We start from the raw sequence: 22,644 nt of genomic DNA on the forward strand, positions 1-22,644 counted from the left end.
TAGTCCTGAAATAGTAACTAGACATTTAATACCAATGTAATTGGTTTATAATTGTACATAGGTAACTATTAAAATGATAACTAAATAAGAGGACAATATTACAGTGTATCATGGTCAGATTATTATACAGTATGTCGCAAATAACTGTCGTCTTACCAATGAATAATTTTCCCAAGCACCGAAATTTTTAAAAGGACACGAATCTGACAACAGACCAGTAAGTGCCTAGCCTGAAATTCTGAGTTATCTCTAGCGATGAACATTAGGGTGAATGGATTTTTTTTAATTTCAAGTAATTTCACCAAAAAGTTGGAAGAAAACCATATAGTCCAATGACCACAAAGAAGCCCTTCTCCTAGACGAGTTGGGAGAAAGCTACCACTTTAATATCCCCCAAAAGAAAGTTGATGGATGGAGGAGTATTTAGGCGTTCTCCGGAATTTTATAGCTTTAAGACTCCATGCACCGTTTCGTAGGTAGGCGCCAGTTGGAGGCGTCTTTTGAGTGAGGGTCTTTTCTCCGGGAAGAAAACCATATTGTGCAAGCGCTTAAGTTGAAGTAAAGGTAAAATGCATAAATTACTCGGGAAAGTTTTTGTTTTTGTTGCAAATGAAATTGTCGTTTCATTGCAGCATTTGCCAACATTCCTATTAGATTCCATCAGCGTACATTAGTAGCTATTGCTTCAAGTGCCTTTATTATGTAATTACTACATAGCATATGGTAGAAATTGTTGGAACCGATCCTTAAATTATATTAACATAAAAGAAGCCGTTTCCAAAAAATTTCTGACATTTGAACCTGTCTTACCTACCATTCCGAGCATTTAAAACTAACACTGAATTCCTTTAACACGCGAATAAAGTACATGCTGTATACAATACAATATTATATTACCTTTGTAATTTGCGCCGAAGTTAACTTACCTCAGTGCCGCACTTTGTTGGCAGCTATATATTTGCATCTGTCGAGTGATAGCTGCAGCTAAAGCTACCGAAAAACATGATCGTAAGTCAACCTTCAAAATCCCATTAATTATAAAACATCTCTTTGGATATTATATAGTTTCCTATCCTAAAGACGTTTTCCAGATATACCCCCAATGCGAAAACTTGAGAATAGCCCTGAAATGGTGTTCTATGGTGGGAATTTTACCGTCGGAGTTCATGTTTCCAGAAAACAAGAAGATGCGAAGCGCTTATGACGTCTATTCCAACATAACACTTGTTTATTGGGCCGTATTCATAGTCACGGCATACATAGAATTATACTTGATTCTGAACGAAAATCCCATTAAAAAAGATCTAATGTCTTTGAATCTATGTATTACCTTGATATACACCGTTATTTTCTGTAGGCGATTGATAACACGAATAAGTCCCAGCTTCAAGAAAATGATCAAGACAATTATTGAAGATCAAATGAAGGGAGACCTTATTGATGATGAATTGGTAGAGTTAGCAATAGTTTAGTTTTCATCATATAATATTCCAAAATTTAAGATTCAAAGACTCGATAGAGAGGACAGAAAACGTCAATTGGAACTGTAAGATCTACATTTACTTCGTAATTATCGTGACTTTGATATACTTCACAAAACATATTATGGTTGAACCCTTTGAAGAAACATATGGCAATATGACCAAAATTGTAAGAGAATTGCCTATATCCTCTTGGTTTCCTTTTAATGTACAAGAGCACTATAAGGTCCATTGAGTTACATGCCCTATAGACAAATAACATATTATCAGTTTTAGACGGCGTATACTTTTCAGTTTATAAATGGTATAGCGGGGTCTAATTCTGTAGTAGTCATCGATATCCTCATGATCAGTTTAATTCTCTATCCTTGCAGGCAGCTAAAAAAATTAGACCATTTGCTCAGGAATTTTCAGGATTTTAGACGGAAGTATCAAATTTTGAATGCCATTGAGGCTGCTTTCTTATTTTTTAAACACCTCATTGTCAGACATGAGAATATTATTCAGTGAGTCACAAACAGGTGCTATAACCCACTTTTAGGTGATTTCCACATTTTCAGATATGTTAACATCTACAACAAGAACATGGGCTATCCTATGATGTTAGATTTTATTCAGAGCTCAATTCAAATTGCCACGGCTGTAACGCAAGTTTCGGGGGTTGGTAACTTTCCTTCTAGTCGCAATATTCTCTTACTTTATCTTCTAATTAGAACGAAATCACATTACTGTTAATCGCATCTGTAACTATGTTCTCGATAAGCATGTTGCTAAGGCTTTGTTTGTATTATTACTATGCCGATGAACTCTTGATTCTGGTAAGTACCTTTTATTAGGAATTCCTAAAAGACTCCGCTCTTATTCGATTTTAGAGTCAGAAATTAACCCATTCAATCTGGGAAAGCAATTGGCCAGACGAGACTCCTAAAATCAAATTCATGATTTTAATTTTTATCACGAGAGTTCAGAAACCTCTTGCCTTCACGATTGGTCCATTTGGTGCGATGTCGATACAGTCCTTTATTTCTGTAAGTTTGCATCTACTGATCTCATTGATGTAATTACGGTCCTCATGGAACTTACTAATTTTTAGATACTTAATGGTACATATTCATACGTGATACTCATTATGACTTAATAGATAAGGCAGTAGGGGTAGGTATATCACAGATAGTTTCCAATACATGATAAATACGTTACTTACATGAATTTTCAAATAAAAAATAAATGTATGCATACCATGTGTTAGATGTCACTCAATTGTAATAGTGTTAATAGATATACTATCAAAGGTTAATAAATGAACACGAAGATCAGCAGAAGTTGACTTTACTCTAAGCATCAACAACATACTTTATACCTCCCTATGTAATTTTAATAAGGCGAAAAAAACATAAAATAGATTGTAGACACGTAAGCAAAATAATTTATTGCCCAGGGTGTTTCAAAACTGTTACATACAAATAATAACCAATTGTTATGCGAAAACTCTTCAGTCGTAATCTGGACGTTTAGGCGTTCCACGAATGTGTTCAGGAATATTCAAGTGCCTTAGATTTCGAGGTCTGAAATTATATGTATATTAATATTTTGGGAAGGTGATAAGAAAAAAATGCCATTTTTTAAAAACTTTTTTTGTATTTTGCAAAAACTTCATATAAACACATTACTGTATAAAAACCCAATTTAAATTTTATTTACAAAGTAGATCGTAGAATCCTAATATGTTATCTACTCACTTTCTTTGTGCGAGTGTCAGGAAGATAAACACTCCGAAAATTTCATGGCTTAGTACTTTCTGTGCACTCCTTATCAAAAATATTTAAAGGGATACAACATTACAAATGATGTATAATTCAAGATTGAGTTCGACAAAAAAATTATATAGCTAAAAATTCGAATTTGAAATGCAGAAATCGTAATCATTGTAACTCTCTAAACTCAAATTTTACTCGTTGAACAAGTGAAGCAAAGCGACAAACGCTAATGGACAGGATAGTTCAGATGCCACGTTCTTATCAAGAAATTGCGGCAGTTGCTGGTACATTTGAGAAAACTAGTGTTGGATATAGTAATGACTATCCTCATATCATCTCGAAATGCTCAGTGGTAAATAGGGGTTCGTGAATGACGTACACGTGAGGAATTAATTTCTCAGTTGTGATGAATTTTAAAGTATTTATTTTAACAAGTAACGAAGATAACAACTAAGGCAGTGATAACAAAAATTTCCGAAGGATATCAAGTGTGTCCGTTTCGATCACTTGCCAAAGGTGTTCTAGTTTCTTGTATATCACCATTACCTGTCTCTCTAGTCCTTGGTCAGCTGTACCCCATGTGCAGCACACATGGTTCCTAGCCGTTGTCCACTTGTGAACGGTACAAGTGGGCCCATGTGTCTCCTTTCCAACAAAGGGTATTCTTTCCCTTGGCAGTGATTTACAACGGGAGATGGGCAATAATTTACAACATGCAAGAAGTTCGAACAACTACACTGCTCAAAACAATTAGGGGATATTGCAAAATAAAGCTTTAAAAAATTTTTTTGTCACAGGAAATACTCCAAAACAAGTTTTTATTTGCATGTTAAGTTTTCTTCAGCATAGTAAAAGTGTTTTACACTGTACAGGCTTATTTTGACCGCTTGAGACAATATTTAATAAAAATGTGTACAGTTGTGCATTAAAAGGTCACGGTTTATAAAGGTAAATAAAACTTTCTGTTTATTAATTTGATAAAAAAACTAACTTTCAGTAATGAGTATGATCTCCTCTTGCTGCTAAGAAAGCTTGGCATCTTGATGGTATTGACTCAATCAAGTTATTGAAGATTGTTTGTGGAATTTCATTCCACTCTTCAATTAGGGCATTTCGAAGATCTGGAATGGTTCGAAGTGGCAAATTTCTGCTGGCAACACGTCTTCCCAAAGTATCCCAAGCATGTTCAATTGGATTTCCATCCGGAGAATTGGCAGGCCATACCATTCTCTCTACCCTAATTTCTTCCAACCAGTTGCTCACGATGTTAGCACGATGTGGACGAGCATTATCGTCCATAAAAATAAACTGATTGCCCATTGCTGCAGCATAAGGCATTACAATAGGTTGTAGAATTTCGTGAAGATACCTATGGGCATTTAAAGGACCATTGTCGATGAAATACAGATCTGTATGTCCACCAAGACTAATTCCTGCCCATACCATTACGCCGCCGCCTTCAAAAGTAGATCTTTCTCTTACAAAATGGGGATTGTTTCGTGTTCCGCGTTCACGCCAAATGAGCACACGTCGATTATCAGGTTCCAGAGTGAACCTAGACTCATCGCTGAACAGTACCCGGCTCCAGTCATTATGGCTCCAATTTCTGTGAAGCTCGACCCATTCTTTCCTTGCTCGTTTGTGCTGCATCGTTAATGGAATACAAACCATAGGTTTTCGGGCATAAAGTCCGATATTATGCAGCCTATTCCTGATGGTTTGAGTGGACACAAGCCTTCCAGTAGCATTAGCAAACTCACTTCTTAGAAGTGTTGCATTGAGATGTCGATGTCGCCGAGTCAGCAGATGGAGAAAACGGTCTTCCCTTTGTGTTGTGGAAGATGGTCGACCTTGTCCAGGTCTTCTTCTCACATTTCCCGTTTCCCGAAACCGATTCCACAGTCGCGAAATCACACTTTGAGTCACATTAAACAATTCGGCAACATGTACTTGAGTTCGCCCTGCCTCAAGTTGCCCTATTGCTCTCCATGCCTCACTTTCGGTTAATTCATGTTGTACGTTCATTGTACGAATAAATAAAAATGAAAGACTTAAACAACTTAATCGTAAATCCAAAACTGGACTAAACCGTAAGCGGTATAAAAATGCGCTTTTATACCGTTGGTGAAAAACCAAGTCAAAACCTGCAAAAACGACAAAAACCTAGCGAATGCATTATTTTCGTGTCGAATCCTGTTGTACTTTTATTACGATAAGAACTGGACGAAAAAAAATTGAATAAATAATTTTTTTTCATAAATAACATAATATCCTCTAATTGTTTTGAGTAGTGTAGATTCATTTCACTTGTGCCGATGTCTCCTGAAAAGAAGGGAATTCTCTTAGTGATTTTAAATCAGAAAATAATTTTAAATAACATAATGATGACACAAAATTGGCTTGTATGAACAGCAATACTAATACATATTATATTTACAGAATACATCATGATTTGTGTGTATCTACTTTATACACACACAGAAGCCTGATGAAATGAATAAGTAAAAACACGTGTTGGCGGATTGTCAAATGTCCTCCTTCTTTTCTGCTTAAATACTAATGAAATTGTGCATAAACCGTGTTAACACCTTCCTAATATGTCCATGCATATTCGCTAACAAGTTCTTGTTTGTAATTTTTCACGGCTGGTTAACTGTAATGTGCCGGGTTGGAATAACTATACGCGAGTCAAAAATATAACACTTTATTAACTTCTCGATAATACAAGAGCGGGAGCGAGGCGTAAAGACCCTTTTATGTAAGTGTTTTGTGAAGATGAGTCGTGAAGGTTTCTGCTGGACTATCAGCTTGACTGCTTGACTGCCCTATTTATATACATGATATCTACGTGGACTTTGCTAAAGTACATCAATAAGGGTAGTTTGAACCTTAAACAGTGTAATGGAACTCGCGAAACAAAACTCGGGAACACTTTGGTAGATTTTTATTCCACTCGTTATGACACACACAACCCTTAATCGTTTACAAAACTAAAGATCTTGGGATTAAACTGACATTTCAATAGAGAGAGCTATGAGTTAATGAGGGAAGTGACAAAATTCCGGGAGCGTCGAGTTATATTATTATAATCGTAATGGTCAAAATAGTTATGGTCCTTTTACAAGCTTCGGGGTATCTTAAGTACCAAATCTGGGGGTCAGTACCCATAGGCGTACTCCGGTTTTAGGCAATTAACAAGACAATCCACAGATGGTAACTTTCTAAATCCTTAACCCGTAACGTCAAGATAATGGTAAGAAAAGATGATTTACGGGGGTGTTGTAGCTATAGTGAGATTTTAGCAAAATGTGGATATTTTAGACTTTTGTCTTGACGAGGAAAAGAAGTGAAAGTTTTTATGAAGGGTAACCCTTATTGGAAAATAATGGGTTCCCAACATATGGCCATCCTGGACATACCACCAAAGTAATGAAAATTCACAGGCGTAGCCTAAGGGTACATTACAACAGTACTGAGACTTTGAGTCTCAGCTAATTACAATTTGATTGGTTGCTTATATTAGACAAAGGAATTGTGTTTCTACGTAGACATGCATTCTAATTAAGTTCTAATATTGTCCTTAGGTTTCCATGAGAAAATAGTACAAGAAATAATGTAAGAGGTTAATACATATATGATATAATAATACGTATGCGTAAGCCGGGGTGCTTTACACAAGAAATAAACAAGTTGTTAGTGAGTTACCGAATCAGTGAGCTGTCTTATTCCCGACTAAAACAACCCCGTGGTGCCCACCACGTATAAAATACCGGCTAGTGTCACAACAATTACTTATAAGAGTTGGAAACGCTTAGGAAAGTTATTGTTTACTACAGAAATTTTGCCCGCTTTAAAAGAATGTTGATGGACAACAATTAATAATAATTATTAATTTAAACACCAGTCGATCCGAAAAGAGTTTATTAATTGAACTTCTGGCTATAAGAAGCGGTAAAAATTAACTGACTAATGCTAATATATCTTATGATTAAAAAAGAGCAATCGGCGATGCTGATTCTGATTATTATTTGTCACCTAAGAGAATTGACTTTAAGCAGAATCAGCGAGGAATAGCAAAGAATAAATCACGCCAAATAGCGATTAGATATGAGCTTAATAAATAAAGGCTCAAATATATATATACAGTTAGGTGCAGAACTGAGTCAATACTTATAAAATTCGTATTAATGGTGGCATAAACAAAATATCTAACAAGTATTCAAAGGAAGGCTTTTATTTTCAAAAAGTACATTAACATTAACATTAAAACCATACAAAACATTTGCCGAAAATAAATGGGGTACATCAAATAATCCTAAATAACATTGGTTCAGTTTTGCTCCACTAATATTAACATTGAACACTTTGGTCGACATTGACACTAATATTTGGTCCAGAGACCTTTAGCTTTTTTAACAGGTAGTAGACGTCTTGGCATGCTTTTTGTTAGTGTTTCACAGAAATCAGGTGGAATTTGGTCCCATACTTCTTCTATTCTCTCCCATAAAACTTTAAGTGAAGATGGTGGCGAATCGTAGTCGTCGACCAGATGATATTTCACGTAAGCCCATAGATTCTCAATGGGATTTAGGTCGGGACTTTGTGCCGGCCACTGCAAAACCTGAAATTTTTGGGTACCCAACCATTCCTTCACAGATTTTGCGGTATGCTTGGGGTCGTTGTCTTGTTGGAAAATTACTTTGCTAGTGGGATAAGGCATATTATTAACAGTATCTATTAGGTGATCATTTAAAATGGCTTTATAGATGTGCTGGTTCATTATCCCATCTATTTTCTTCAATGGGCTAACCCCATATCCCGACATACAGCCCCAAGCTTTAATATTTCCTCCCCCATGTTTCACCGTCAGAATGAAATCTTTTAGTTTCATGGATTCTCCCTCTCGTTTCCAGCTCCAATGTCGACCATCTGTTGCATATCTGTTAACTTTAGTTTCATCAGACCAAATAACCTTCATCCAATCCTTCTCGGTCCATGCCTCATATCTTTTTACAAAATCTAGTCGTGCCCTAATATTCTTCTTAGAAAGTAGGGGTTTCTTCTTCTTCTCCACAGCAACAAGTTTGGATTGATGTAAAGCTCGTTGGACTGTCCATTTGCTCACCGATTTCCCAGTATCCCCTCGCAGCAACACGGCTGCTTTGGAGGCCGAAGAGGCTTCACCACTGCCCAAATATCTAATTACTCTTCTAGTATCTTGCACAGACATCTTTTTTGGTTGGCCACCTTTATTTATTTTTAAGGAAATTTTGCACTTATTTTTTACCCTTTGTACTGTGGATTGACTTATATTTAATTGAAATGCGATTTCCCGTGTGGATCTTCCATCAATCAGTGATTTTTTAATTAGTTTTCTTTGAAACTTTGAAATCGGCTTCATTGTTTAAAGATTTTGAATTATGATGTTTATTAACGGAGGATATGCGATTAAATGGTTCGTACTCGTCTATATTAGCTGCACACTGCATTTTATGGCGAGTTTCTACTTGTTTGTCGACTAGTTTCTCGATCGTATCGTTTTTGTTCATGGCTGGAATTTGACGGTGCAAAACTGAACCAATGTTATTTAGGATTATTTGATGTACCCCATTTATTTTCGGCAAATGTTTTGTATGGTTTTAATGTTAATGTTAATGTACTTTTTGAAAATAAAAGCCTTCCTTTGAATACTTGTTAGATATTTTGTTTATGCCACCATTAATACGAATTTTATAAGTATTGACTCAGTTCTGCGCCTAACTGTAGCTCAAAATACATTTGAGCTGTTTTCGTACTGTTCATATCAAATTTGTATTAAAGTCTTAACACATCTCGTTTCTCTTCATTTCTGAAGCTCGTTTTCATTGGAAATTTGCACACGCTCTAAGCTCGTTTGAGGAGTTCTGTCATATAGCGCGAACAAAAGAAAGTCTTTTAATAGAGTCAAGGCCAACTGAGTAATATTTCTTTTTATTTAAATATTTCGGCTTTTAAAAAAGTAAATTGTAAGAAGTTCTATATCAATGAATTTAGAATGAAACGCACTATTTTTTTGCCGAAAAATCCAATATAGCGCCCATAAGAAAAAATAAAGTTGATAATGGTAGCCGAAAGACGAACCGCCGGATGGTAAATCTGAATGTCATCGTGTAGCTGAGAAAAAGTGGCAGTGAAAATGTGCTTGTGGATTTAACCTTTCTTGTCAAATAACGCTAAAAAAATAAAAATGGATTCTCCAATTGTTAATTTTTCTCAGATATCTACGGAAGTGCTCAGAAAATTAAAATTTTGAAAACTGTATTCAATCAAGCACTAGATTGCGCAACTTTGCCCCCATTTAAACTTCTTCATATCTCCTCTAGTTTCCGAGATCCCAATGGTGAGGGTTGAATTTGAAATACCCTGTATAGTTTGTCCATCTTGTAAAGCTACAATAGTTTCTAGGCATACATAGAACTGACTAAATTCATGCTAATTTAAGGGGTGATATCATTTCATGCTCTCTGTAAAGCATCTTTCGAGGAATTTTTGTTAGTAATTTGATATTTTCGAATTCTTCTTTCTAATTCGTCCCGAACATGCTTGATAGCTTTGAGATCGGGCGATTGTGGTGGCGAATGAAACTGTATAGGCACGTTGTGAGATCCACGTCTTAATAAACCGAGCTGTATGTTGAAGGATCCAATCATCCTCCGAGCAGAATATAGTTGCAGATGGTTTAAAATTTTCCTGTAATATAACCAGATAGAGTTCTTTATGCATTATTCCATCAATGAACACCAAGTTGCCTACTCCACTAGCCACAATCGACCCTTCACCATGCGTTACGGTTGCCATTAAGTTTTTGGTTTTCAGTTCTTCTTTTTTTTTCGTCATATTTTTCCCCTCTCATCACATCCAAAAATGTTAAACCTATTCTGGTCAGTCCATAAAACTTTTGCCCAAAAATCGAGAGTTTTGTTCTGGTCTTCCTTAGCGAACGCAAATCGTTTTTCTCTGTTGACTTAAGAAATCAGTGGTTTCTTTCGGGGCACTCTTCCATTAAAACAAAGGCGATTTTTTTTAATTCTTTACAATCTCGATCACTTAATTTTTTGGGACAACCTACACGGGGGGTTTATCAGCAAGATAACCGTTTTTAATAAAATTTTTAAAGATTGTTTGAACTGTGCTGGGCGTTTTAAATACTTATTACTAATACTGTCGAATATAATGCTATGTTGTATTATACAATAACAAAGGAAGCAACCTCTACGATTGACAGGTTTTAACCCATTAAAGCCCATAGGCACATAAATGTGTCAAAGAATTTTTTTTTCCAAAAAATATATGAACTTAGCGCTTCTAAATATATGCGAAGGCATTCTTTGTGATGTGCTTGCATTACATAAATTTTTATTAAAAGTTATAATTAGTAATTTTTCATAAATTGGTAAATATGCAGTGCGATGCACAGCTATTATCATAACGTGTTTGCATTGTAATAAGTAATTTATTTTGTTTACTTGCACTGTTTTATAACATAACAATTTCCATTTTTCTTACACTACACACCTTGTTCGGCAGTCCTATAAAAATAAAATCAATTTTTGTTTACATTAATGTGCCACCATTTTTTTTGTACTTCCAATTAAAATAAAACTGAAATATGCATTAATACATCTAATTAGTGTCTATGGTTCTCCATGAACGTAGTTTTTGTAAGAATTTAACAAAATAAAAGTTATGGGCACTAATGGGTTAAACAAATTTCGTTCTTTTGCGAGTTTAAACAATTTATTAGGAGCAAGTTGAAACTGTACTTAGACTTTTGAGAGGTGCCTGTTTTAAAAGTTGAAAATGAACAAATATGACACTAAAGCAAATTTGAATTTAGCATACGTTTTATCTAACATTTTAAAACAGTTTTATATTAGAAGTCGGCAATTAAACTCTGTCTTTTTTTAATATTATTCAAAAAACCTAATTTTTTAAGGTGTACGTGAAATTTTGGGACTAACCATGTACGTACAAACCAATATAACCAATGCCACTCCGACAGAGATACTGTCTTAATTAAAGACTGCAATACGTATGTAATTTAATACAAAATTAGCTTTTGGCATTTAGATTAAATTAAATATAGCTTGGCCAGAAAAGTCTAATTAAAAATAAATTCAATAGCCGATTTGTTTCATAGCGTACCGATCAACTATGGCATCAAAAAGCTCGTTAGTGAAGGTGAGATTTACTCAGTGAATTTTAATATGGCAAATAAGTAAATAATAATTGTAGTTGTGCCAATTAACTCGTACCTACAGCACTGAAGCCAGCAGGGCTACAGTTAGACAAGCTCTACAGAAGAGGCAGCAATTGTTCCAGCAAGATAATGGTGTGCCAGTCCATCTAAAAGGCGGGTACTTCGATAGTATTTTATATAGGGGTACCGTTGTATCTGCATTTGCTGGATTTGTCTATTCTCTTTATAGCTATTACCTAATAAAGTATAGGAAATGAAGCTGTTACTTAATTGCATACGTATGTATTTCTGGTTTGTAGTGAATTGTTAAACATTATCAATAAAAAAATCATTTGTTTCATGCAGTGTTACAGTATTTTTATATGTTCATGGGATGAACACCAGCTATACTATTTTAGATATGATACAAAGTTATACTATAAGTATATAGGGCAGCAACGCGAAGTATTCATATATAGGTAACATCAGATCAAGTCGGAACATAGGAATTATATAAGTGGGAGAAGGACGATATAAGTTTTAATATGCCTCCGACAAAGAACAACGAAGTGCATTGAGCACTAGCGCTTGAAAAGGACGAAGTCAGTCTAGATCCAGTTGCCAGATTTTTCATTGTTTCAAAATTTTTACTGATATATAGTAGCAGTCAAAAGTAGAGAAATATTTCTTTTAGGCATTATACTTTCTAAATATTACTTACATTTAAATTAAACTGTTATTATTATAAATGTAAACTGTAGTGGCATAGTTTTAATTAATTTTTATTATAATTCATCAAGCCATTCATATATAACTAAAAAAAATCTACTTGATGCGGTCAAAAGTAGATGAACAAAGTTTTTAACTCAATAATTAAATGTATTCAATCAATATTTTGTTGCATAACCCTTATTTAGTAAAACTGCACTACATCTTCTTTTCATAAAGTCTAATAATTTATTAATTATTTCCTGCTCAATCGAGTTTCAGGCATCTTCTAGTGCACTAAATAGTTCTTCTTTGTTTGTAAATTTATCTGGATAATCCTGTCTTATTTTTTATCTATCATGTCCCAGAGGTTTTCAATGGGGTTGAGGTCCGGACTTTGCGGAGGCCATTTCATTACACTGGCATTATTGGTGGCAAAAAACTATTTAATAATTTTGGCGGTATGCTTTGGATCATTGTCATGTTGAAAAATCCATTTAAGAGACATGTTATCTTCCGCATATGGTAACATAACATCTCTTATTATTTCTAAATACTTGTATCGATCCATTATTCCATTTATTCTTACAAGTGGTCCCATACCAAGTCCAGAAAAGGACCCCCAAACCATCAATCCGCCACCACCAAAAGGCTGTTTTCGTACTGTTCCTATCAAATTTGTAATAAAGTCTTAACATATCTCGTTTTTCTTCACTTCGGAAACTCATTTTCATTGGAAATCTGCACACGCTCTAAATTCGTTTGAGAAGTTCTGTCATATAACGCGAACAAAAGAAAGTCTTTCGATGGAGTCAAGGCCAACTATGTAATATTTCTTTTTATTTAAATATTTCGGCTTTTAAAAAAGTAAATTATGAGAAGTTCTATATCAACGAAATCAGAATGAAACGCACTATTTTTTTGTCGAAAAATGCAATATGGCGCCCATAAGAAAAAATAAAGTAGATGATGGTAGCCGAAAGACGAAACGTCGGATCGCAAATTTGAATATATCATTGTGTAGCTGAGAAAAAGTGGCAATGAAAATGTGCTTACGAATTTAACCTTTCTTGTCAAATAATGCTAAAAAAAATAAAAATGGATTCTCCAATTTTTAGTTTTTCTCGGATATCTCCGGAAGTACTCGGAAAATTAAAATTTTCAAAACGGTATTCGATCAAGCACTAGATTGCGCAACTTTGCCCCATTTAAACTTTTTCGTATCTCCTTTAGTTTCCGAGATCCCAATGGTGAGGGTCGAATTTGAAATACCCTGTATACAGTGGGCCGCATTAATATTCGGACAGTATGGTAATTAAGCATTTGTTGCTTTTAACCTAAGCTGTTTGTGAAATTAATAAATTCCTTGTTTTATAATAAGTTAAATCACACATTCTAGATACTCAAAACATAATTTTTACTCCCCTAATTTATACACATTTTTAATTATTCAATATTAAGTAAAATACTGCTTAAATTTAACCGAGTAAAAATATTCCGACACTTCACGAATTATTACTTTTTAATTAACAATTTTAATACTTGGTAGGATATCCTTTTTGTTTAATTACATATCTCAATCGTTTAGACGTATTAGAAAAAAAATTATTTAAGTATGATAGTGGAATACGTGACTATTCTTCAGTCAATCGTAGTTTTAACTCATTTTTGGATTTTACGGGTGAGGTTCTGGTTTTATGATCCAAGTAATCCCATAGATTCTCTATGGGATTTAGATCTGGTGACTATGGAGGAGGATATAATATTTTTGGGCAATTATACAATAAATATTCCTGTACAATACGCGAATTATGTTTCGGATCATTATCCTGATAAAGCTTGAAACTTTGCCGAATATTCATATTAGTAGCACTTTTAATTAAATTTTCTTTCAAAAGAGTTAAATAATACTTTTTGTCTATAATTCTATCGATGAAAACTAATTCGCCCACTCCAGCAGCCGAAATACAGCCCCAATCTATAACACTTTCTCCGCCGTGTTTCAGGGTTGGTCTGAGATTTTTGACAAGAAGCTCTTCATTGGCTTTACGCCATATAAGTTTATGTCCATCTGAACCAAACATATTGTATCCTTTAGAAAGTATATTCTTTAGAAATGTATTGATTGGCAAACAATAATCTTTTCTTTCGGTTAACATCATAGATATATGGCTTTTTCCGTGGAATTCTACCATGGTACCCATTTTCATTAATTATTCGACGTACTGTAGATGCATGAACTTTCTTTCCAGTTTCTTGAAGCAATTCTGCTGCTAATATTGGAACACTTATAGCAGGATTATTCTTCACTTTCTTCATAATATTGCGTTTATCACGATCGTCCAATAACTTTGGACGACCTTTTTGAGGGATAGATTGTATTCTATCCTCATGCTTATACCTTTTTATGATATCGGCTACAATGCTCTTGCTTAATTTTAATAATTTACCAATTTCTCTACAAGATTTTCCTTTTTCGTGATTATGAATCACAAGTTGGGGTATATCAAACGGCGTATTTTTACCTTTACATGGCATTTTTACAGCTAAAGTAATTCTGCGAGGTAGCGCTTAAAGATATGTTTACAAACATTGTAATCCAGCAAAAAATTCAGCAGAATAGGACGTTCAAACTGCATGACATGTGATGTGTCCGAATATTTTTGCTCGGTTAAATTTAAGCAGTATTTCATTTAATATTGATTAATAAAAAATGTGGATAATCTAGGGGAATAAAAATTATGTTTTGAGTATCTAGAATGTGTGATTTAACTTATTATACAACAAGGGATTTATTAATTTTACAAACAGCTTACTTTAAAAGCAACAAATGCTTAACTACTACAATGTCCGAATATTAATGCGGCCCACTGTATAACAATTATAGTTAAACATACAATGATTTTTAAATACGATGTGAGAGCAATAAGCAAATGTCTCTCTACTCTTGCTTGTCCATGAAAGAATTTTGCCATATAAAAAAATATGATAAGAGTATTGTTCATTTTTTTCTGTAAAATTGCTTTACTGTAGACCTTAAGTGTTCCAAAATATATCTTTGATTTAGTTTATTTTATTTGTTTCAAGATAAATTCGACAAGTATAAATGTTTCTCTACTTTTGACTGCTACTGTATGTACGTTATAGTGATGGATTAAATTAGTTTCGAATTTTTACTTATTTATGAATTATTGTACGTTTCCCCACTATAGCATAACTTAGGTACGTTATTGATGAATATGATGATCTGAGTTCGCTGATATTTATGAACTTTTGGTAGGCTCAAAACTTAGCCGGAGGGCGACCCTAGTTGTACAAGACTCGAGGTCAATTGATAAACGGAACGGAACGATTTGTTCATCATTTAAAACGATATCAAAAAATAAATAAATTTACCAGTGCAGATAAAACACGTAAGTCATTTTGATTTTAATACTCAAAGTTATTGTGTTTTCGTCTTTTTTTAAAAATTTATCTACATTGCCGCTTTTTGCTCTGATATTTTTTAAAAAATCCATTGCCGCGAAGGCGATGATACAGTGATCACAAAAATATTCGGACAGCAAATCTAATTAATTATACTTACCGTTTTAAACGGATATTTGAAAGAATTAGACAAAAAATATTCAATAACAAATTTTTAAGATATCTTTTCTACCATAAAGTGACCTTCATTTTCAAATAAAACCATCGAAATCAAAAGAAAATTATGGAATTAGAAAATGTTCACACATTTTTAATCTCACAATAATATTTAGATGCTGTTTAGCTACTTGCAAGATAACAGTTTTTTACTATTTTATAAGTCATTTTTATGTCAAGAATCATTTTCATACATATCCATACAGTACGTTATCGAATTGCAATTTATTATCATCTGAAAAATGGACAGTATCGCAAATAAGAACATTAGTTTCGAGATTAGACAGTTAGTGATTTTCAATTGTGAAAAAAGTTATTCATACTGAAAAATAGTTGCTATGGTAAATCTAAATAAAAGCTCGGTAGGAGGCATAATATCAAAGTATAAAAATGAAGATAGAATTACGCTATTGAAGCAATCCATGAATCCATGACCGTCTATGAATTCTCACCGCACAAGATTACCGACTTATTATACGAAAAGTGAGAGAAAATCCTAAAGTGAGTGCCCCTAAGTTGCAAATGAAAATGGAAAAATTTCATGGACAGAAAGTGTCAACGGAGGTTATTCGAAAATGTATTTGAGATCATGGTTTCCATGGTCATGTAGCCCTGGTTAAGTAAGAAAAATCAAAAAGTTTCGATTTTATTATGGTTGTTCGAAAATTAATGTCGTTTTATTCTCATAGATGGCTTAATTTATACATATCGAGTAGTAATGATCTCGTCGCTTATATTATTATATGCCATTTTAAAGGTTATGTTTTAGTCTTTTTTCAATCGAAAATTGAACGTGATTGGTAAACAAGAAGTTGTTTAAAATTTAACTTGAAGATGGACAATCACCTCACCAAACGCACTAACATATGTGATTCTTTGCTGAATCGTAACCAAAACGACCCATTTCTAAAAAGAATCATAACGGGTGATGAAAAATGGATTGTCTACGATAACGTAGTCCGAAAACGATCATGGACTAAACAAGATGAACCTGCACAATTGATGTTCAATGCCAATATTCATTAAAAAAAAATTATCCTATCTGTGTGGTGGGACTACAAGGGTGTTCTTTATTTTGAACTGCTTCCGAGAAACCAAACTATTGATTCGAATGTTTACTGTCGTCAGCTATCGAAATTGAACGAAGAAATCAAAAGAAAACGTCCTGAACTCGCCAATCGCAAAGGGGTACTATTCCATTATGATAACGCTAGACCCCATATGTCTTTAATAACGCGTCAAAAATTATTGGAACTAAATTGGGAACTAATACCTCATCTACCACATAACCCTGATTTGGTGCCATCAGATTATTATTTGTTTCGTTCTCTTCAAAATCATTTGAATGGTAAAAATTTCGATTCTGATCAAGCCGTTAAAAATGAGTTAAATCAATTTTTTATCTCTAAAAATCAAGACTTTTTCGAACGCGGAATTTTCCAACTTGCCGAAAGATGATAAAAAGTCATCCAACAAGATGGCCACTACATCGTTGATTAATATTTATTATTAATATAAATATATTCACTTTGAAAAAACATAAAAAATATGACATTAATTATCAAGCAACCAATAATTTGCCACTGAACAGATTTCTGAAGATGAGGATTTCTGGAATGACGTTATTTTTTGTGATGAATCTAAATTTAACATTTTTGGATCGGACGGTAGACAAATGATCTGGAGAAAAGCAAATACTGAGCTAAATAATAACAATTTATGTCCCACAATTAAACACGGAGGAGGTTTTTTAATGGTTTGGAGGTGTATATTCTTGCGAGGTGTGGGCGAATTGATTTTTATTGAGGGAATAAAAGGTAAGATAATTGTCTCAACTTGTTAAAGCAAAATCTTAAAAAAATGCTGAGAAAATAGGATTACTGGATCGGTTTAAATTTTATCAAGACAATGACCCTAAGCACAGTGCTCGAATAGAGAAATAATGGTTGTTGTATAATTGTCCAAATGTAATAAAAATCCCACTACAATTCCCGGATCTCAACCCCATTGAGAACGTGTGGCCTTAATTAGACATTCAAATTCGACATCATCAGATTACAAATAAAGAAACATTAAAAAGGGTGTAATGTGCCGGGTTGGAATAACTATACGCGAGTCAAAAATATAACACTTTATTAACTTCTCGATAATACAAGAGCGGGAGCGAGGCGTAAAGACCCTTTTATGTAAGTGTTTTGTGAAGATGAGTCGTGAAGGTTTCTGCTGGACTATCAGCTTGACTGCTTGACTGCCCTATTTATATACATGATATCTACGTGGACTTTGCTAAAGTACATTAATAAGGGTAGTTTGAACCTTAAACAGTACTGAGACTTTGAGTCTCAGCTAATTACAATTTGATGGGTTGCTTATATTAGACAAAGGAATTGTGTTTCTACGTAGACATGCATTCTAATTAAGTTCTAATATTGTCCTTAGGTTTCCATGAGAAAATAGTACAAGAAATAATGTAAGAGGTTAATACATATATGATATAATAATACGTATGCGTAAGCCGGGGTGCTTTACATAACCATAGCAGGCTAGGTTGTAATAATGATGTAGTCGAGATACTTCATGCATTTCCAGCAAATGTCTTTTATAAACAAATCCATAAAATAGTAAGGTTGATGCCTATGGCTTCCATGTTCCATTCTTTTCCCTTCCTCTCCAGGCTTCGCCCGCATGTGCGTATATTTCCTATGCTTTAATACGGGGTAAAACCATCTTGATTTTGACATCTGTACATGAGCATGTCATTTTTACTAAGGCGCGCCACTAACAAAGATAATGCTTTTTGTTACTTGTGTACATTTATGGTTAGTACTAGTGCTTCTTAAACATCAATTAGAGTCTTGCGAAATTAGCATTTTAATACATTCCATCTATATAACCATTAAAGATCGGCTACCGCCTTATTTTATCGGTTGCAATAAGAGTACAAAATTGAAAAATATTTTATGGAATTCATTTCATTCATCAACAGAAATTATTAATGGTTTGGCACTAAACATGTTTTTCTATATTTCTCTATTTTACTTATTAATATTAATAAATATTAAAGGCCGTGTAAGGTTAAAGGGTCAATTCGGCCCCCATGGGCGATCGATCTGAAATTTTTACCAATTGTCCCTATCACTCAAAGGACTTACCACATAAAATTTCAACCTCCTAAGTTTCACCATTCAAGGGTAGGACGGGGTTGAGGGTGAAAACTTTAAAACGCCATATCTCGGGAACTATTCATCGTACAGCGTGGGGCAAAATGGTGCGTCCTTCAATAACCACCTTATTTTCATATACTTGGAGATTTATCGGTTGAGGCCAAAGGGCCAAAATCTCAAAAAAAAAACTTAGGTGATTTTAGAGGAGTTCGCACTTCGGTACACTAACCATTTTTGCACACTGTGTAGAGGATCTCTCAAAGTATCTACCCACGTTCTACCCTTGAATGGTGAGACTTAGGAAGTTGTAATTTTATGTGGTAAGTCCTTTTAGTGATAAGGACAATTGGTAAAAATTTCAGATCGATCGTCCGTGATGGCCGAATTGACCTCTTAACCTTACACGGCCTTTAAAGTAAATCGTCCATAATTATCTCGGGGTGGTAAAATAACAACTCCTTTTTGATTATAGGATATCTTAGCTTTGAAATATTTTACTACAGTTTTAGGATTAACTTTATATTTTTCATAAAGGGAATTAATAGAATTAGATAAAAAATTATTAAGATGTTAAAAGTTTAATAAATTCATCAGGTGTAATCAGCTTTGATATTTTTTTAATTTATTTAAATTATTTTTTAAGTTATTGTAAAGTATTGTACTGTGGGGTATTGAATTGTAATGTAAGGTATTGTTGTATTGAATTGTATTAAGGCAGCGAATTATGGTAATATAGCATGGTATTGAGAATAGTTTCGTGACGAATAGTAAAGTATTGTGTTGAATGGCATCGCGTGGAAATGTTTAAAAAATAAATCTAATTAAATGGAAAAACAAATTAAATGATTTACCCCCAGTGAGAGTGAATTAATAGGATTAGATAATTTAATAACCAATGTACATTAATTACAAGAATTAATCGAAGAATCGGGTTATAATATTCAAACTATCAATAATGGTGTTAAAAACCTAAAAGGTCTCCCAGATTCATATAATGAAATGATAATCAAATTTTTTAAAGCATTGAATAACGTACATATTGCTGAAGAAATATACAGGATGTCCGTTTTACGAGCTTAACCACAGGGATCTTGGTTATTTGAAGAGATATGAGGTCGGTTAAATTAGGACAAAGTTGGGCATTTTTGAGCTTTGTAAGATGCCGTTTGAAGAATTACAAAATTCCTATTACTTCCGGAAATACAAGGGAAAATACGAAATTTCGAAAAAAGGTCTTTATTTTTTCTGGACTTATTTGAAGAGATAATTGAAAATGGCTGGCACATTGTCGTGGCCACTTCTTCTCTTCTATAACATGGCGGTTCCAAATTTGGAATTCGACGTTTCGATTTTTCAGAACCATCATCAACTTTGTGTTTTCTTATGGGCGCCATCTTGGATTTTCACATTATTCAATGCAGTTTTTTTTCTTGTTACGATGATATATTACATGTTAAAATTCGGACTTGTGGTGGAAATATCAAAAATCCTGTTTCTGTAAAGAGTGCCTTGGAAATAACATACATACTTTTGTTTCGATAAACAAATTTATGACATTCCGGCTGAATTTCGCTTAACGTCGCATACGTTTATAAATTTGGTATAATATTAAAAAAAGATTTAAATGAAATTTTTTATCATTTATAATTAATATTTAAATATAGCCGACATTGCTACCAATTATCTAAGTTTATTTTATAGCCTACATAAATAATTGTGATATTTTCATACAATAAAATGTCAAAGTATTTAACTCAATTTTAAATGAATCAATTTGTTTCAACCCAAATCAATGAGTGTCTGAAGGACCTAAGTGCATGTGCTGAATTTTAAAAAAGAGTGAAAGGTCGGATCAACTTAGATATCACGGAAACCACTAACAGCGTTGATTTTTTTTTTTATATTCTACTCGATTAGTAGTACACGAATATGTGATTTTTATGTCGCGGAAATGCCCTATTCAAAAGTTTGATTTTTTACATTAATTTCATTACTTAAATGTCTTACGGGATCGTGGAGTAAAAAGGGTTGCTGGGTGGGGTAAGTTAAGGTAAAATAAGGTAAGTCAAAGTAAATTAAAGTAAGTTGAGGTAAGGTAAGGTGTCATAATTGCGCAGGGGCCATGCTAATCGTTTCTTTATCGTTCCAAGGTAAGATAAGGTAAGTCATGGTAAGGTAAGGTAATATAAGAGGTTGAGTAGTTGTAGTTATAGACCAAATATGAGAACAATCGGTCAACGCGTTCCTGAGTTATAGTTTTTACGATTCGCACTAGTCTATCTTATGGATATAGGGCATAAGAGTGGTAATGGTTAGTTCAGGTACCTTAATTTACTTTGACATACCTTACCTTATCTTGCCTTAACTTACCCCACCCAGCATCCCTTTTCACTCCACTGTCTCGTAAGACACTTAATGAAATTTTATGTAAAAAAGCGAACTTTTGAACAGAGCATTTCCACACCAAAAAAACACATATTCGTAAACTACTAATCGAGTTGATTACAGGAAAAAAAGCAATGCTCTAAGTGGTTTCCGTGATACCCAATTTTTACCGAAAGATCTACACAGATCAGAATATTCTGCATCCAATGAATTTGAAAGAATTACGATTAGCAATATGAGTGTTCAATTTGAAGAATATGAGAATAAAATTATAACTTCAGCTAAATTAGGTTTATTGAAAATGTCTTTTCCTAAATAAATAGACGATATTCGGTGTTCTGTTTGTTTACTATTTAAATATCCAGATGAATTTTATAAGTAGAAAAATCCTGATAGAAGATGTAAATAATGTAAAATCTATACAAATTGTAAGCGTTTGCTATGCGAATGTGGTAGATATTATATTAAAATGCATTATCAAAGACACTCGCAATCAAATTTACATAAAAAGGGAAAAGGTGTTTATTGAAATAATTTTTTTTATAATAAATTGGTTGTCTTAAAATGGAAGAACGTTTAAATGAATATGCATTAAAGATTTATATACTTTTGCTAAAAAAACTAGGTATAAAATATGTGAAGAGTTATACTAAAGATGAATTAATAGGAAAAATTATAAAACAGTTTGAAAAGAAGAAAAAAGAAAGAGGAAATAAGAAAATAAATAAATTTTTTCCATTTGATCAGGATATAATAGCAGAACCAAGGAAAGGAAGAAGAATGAAGAAAAAATGCAAAGAAGGTGGTGAATATATTAGAAAAGATCAAATGTTATTGCACAAATTAAATAAACTTAAACTACCAGAGTTATATAATATTGCTAAAGAACTAAAAATACAATACATTACAAGATATAAAAAAGCTGAGCTGATAGAACAGATCATCAGACAACATGAAAAACATAAAGAAGAATAAAACAAGAAATTGAATTATTTATTTCCATTTGACACAGATAGAGTAGTACCCCCAAAGAAAAAGTAATAAAACAAATAAAATGTGATTATTGAGGCCAGGGGCTTCCTGAGATCCTGCCTAACAGTAGGGACTGTCTCAATAGGTACCCACGATGTAATTTACTTGCGCTGGCGTGGTTATTTGTAGAATCAAAGGACTAGACGATCTATCGTCATCAATTAAAGGGGTTTCAAGGTTCTAAGGGTCAGAGAAACACTGCCGCTCCAGCCGCTAATTTACACACAACGATAGTTCTTGTATAGACATAATAACGA

At 33.6% G+C, this 22,644-nt stretch overlaps 1 protein-coding gene and 1 non-coding gene across 2 annotated transcripts; one reads left to right on the top strand and one right to left on the bottom strand.

The window, feature by feature from the left end:
• Window positions 1–1,002: 1,002 nt before the first annotated feature.
• LOC136419959 (odorant receptor 10-like) lies at window positions 1,003–2,819 on the top strand. The gene is made up of 7 exons (XM_066406569.1): window positions 1,003–1,008; window positions 1,092–1,451; window positions 1,776–1,987; window positions 2,042–2,141; window positions 2,195–2,299; window positions 2,354–2,509; window positions 2,760–2,819. Exons 1-7 carry the CDS (start codon window positions 1,003–1,005, stop codon window positions 2,817–2,819), a joined length of 999 nt encoding a protein of 332 aa, XP_066262666.1.
• An 18,222-nt stretch (window positions 2,820–21,041) lies between these two features.
• LOC136420227 (U6 spliceosomal RNA) lies at window positions 21,042–21,145 on the bottom strand. The gene has a single exon (XR_010753165.1). It is a non-coding gene; the product is annotated as a U6 spliceosomal RNA (small nuclear RNA).
• Between the last annotated feature and the right edge of the window lie 1,499 nt (window positions 21,146–22,644).

The sequence above is a fragment of the Euwallacea similis genome, chromosome 3 (assembly GCF_039881205.1).
Source record: "Euwallacea similis isolate ESF13 chromosome 3, ESF131.1, whole genome shotgun sequence".
Taxonomy (NCBI): Eukaryota; Metazoa; Arthropoda; class Insecta; order Coleoptera; family Curculionidae; genus Euwallacea; species Euwallacea similis.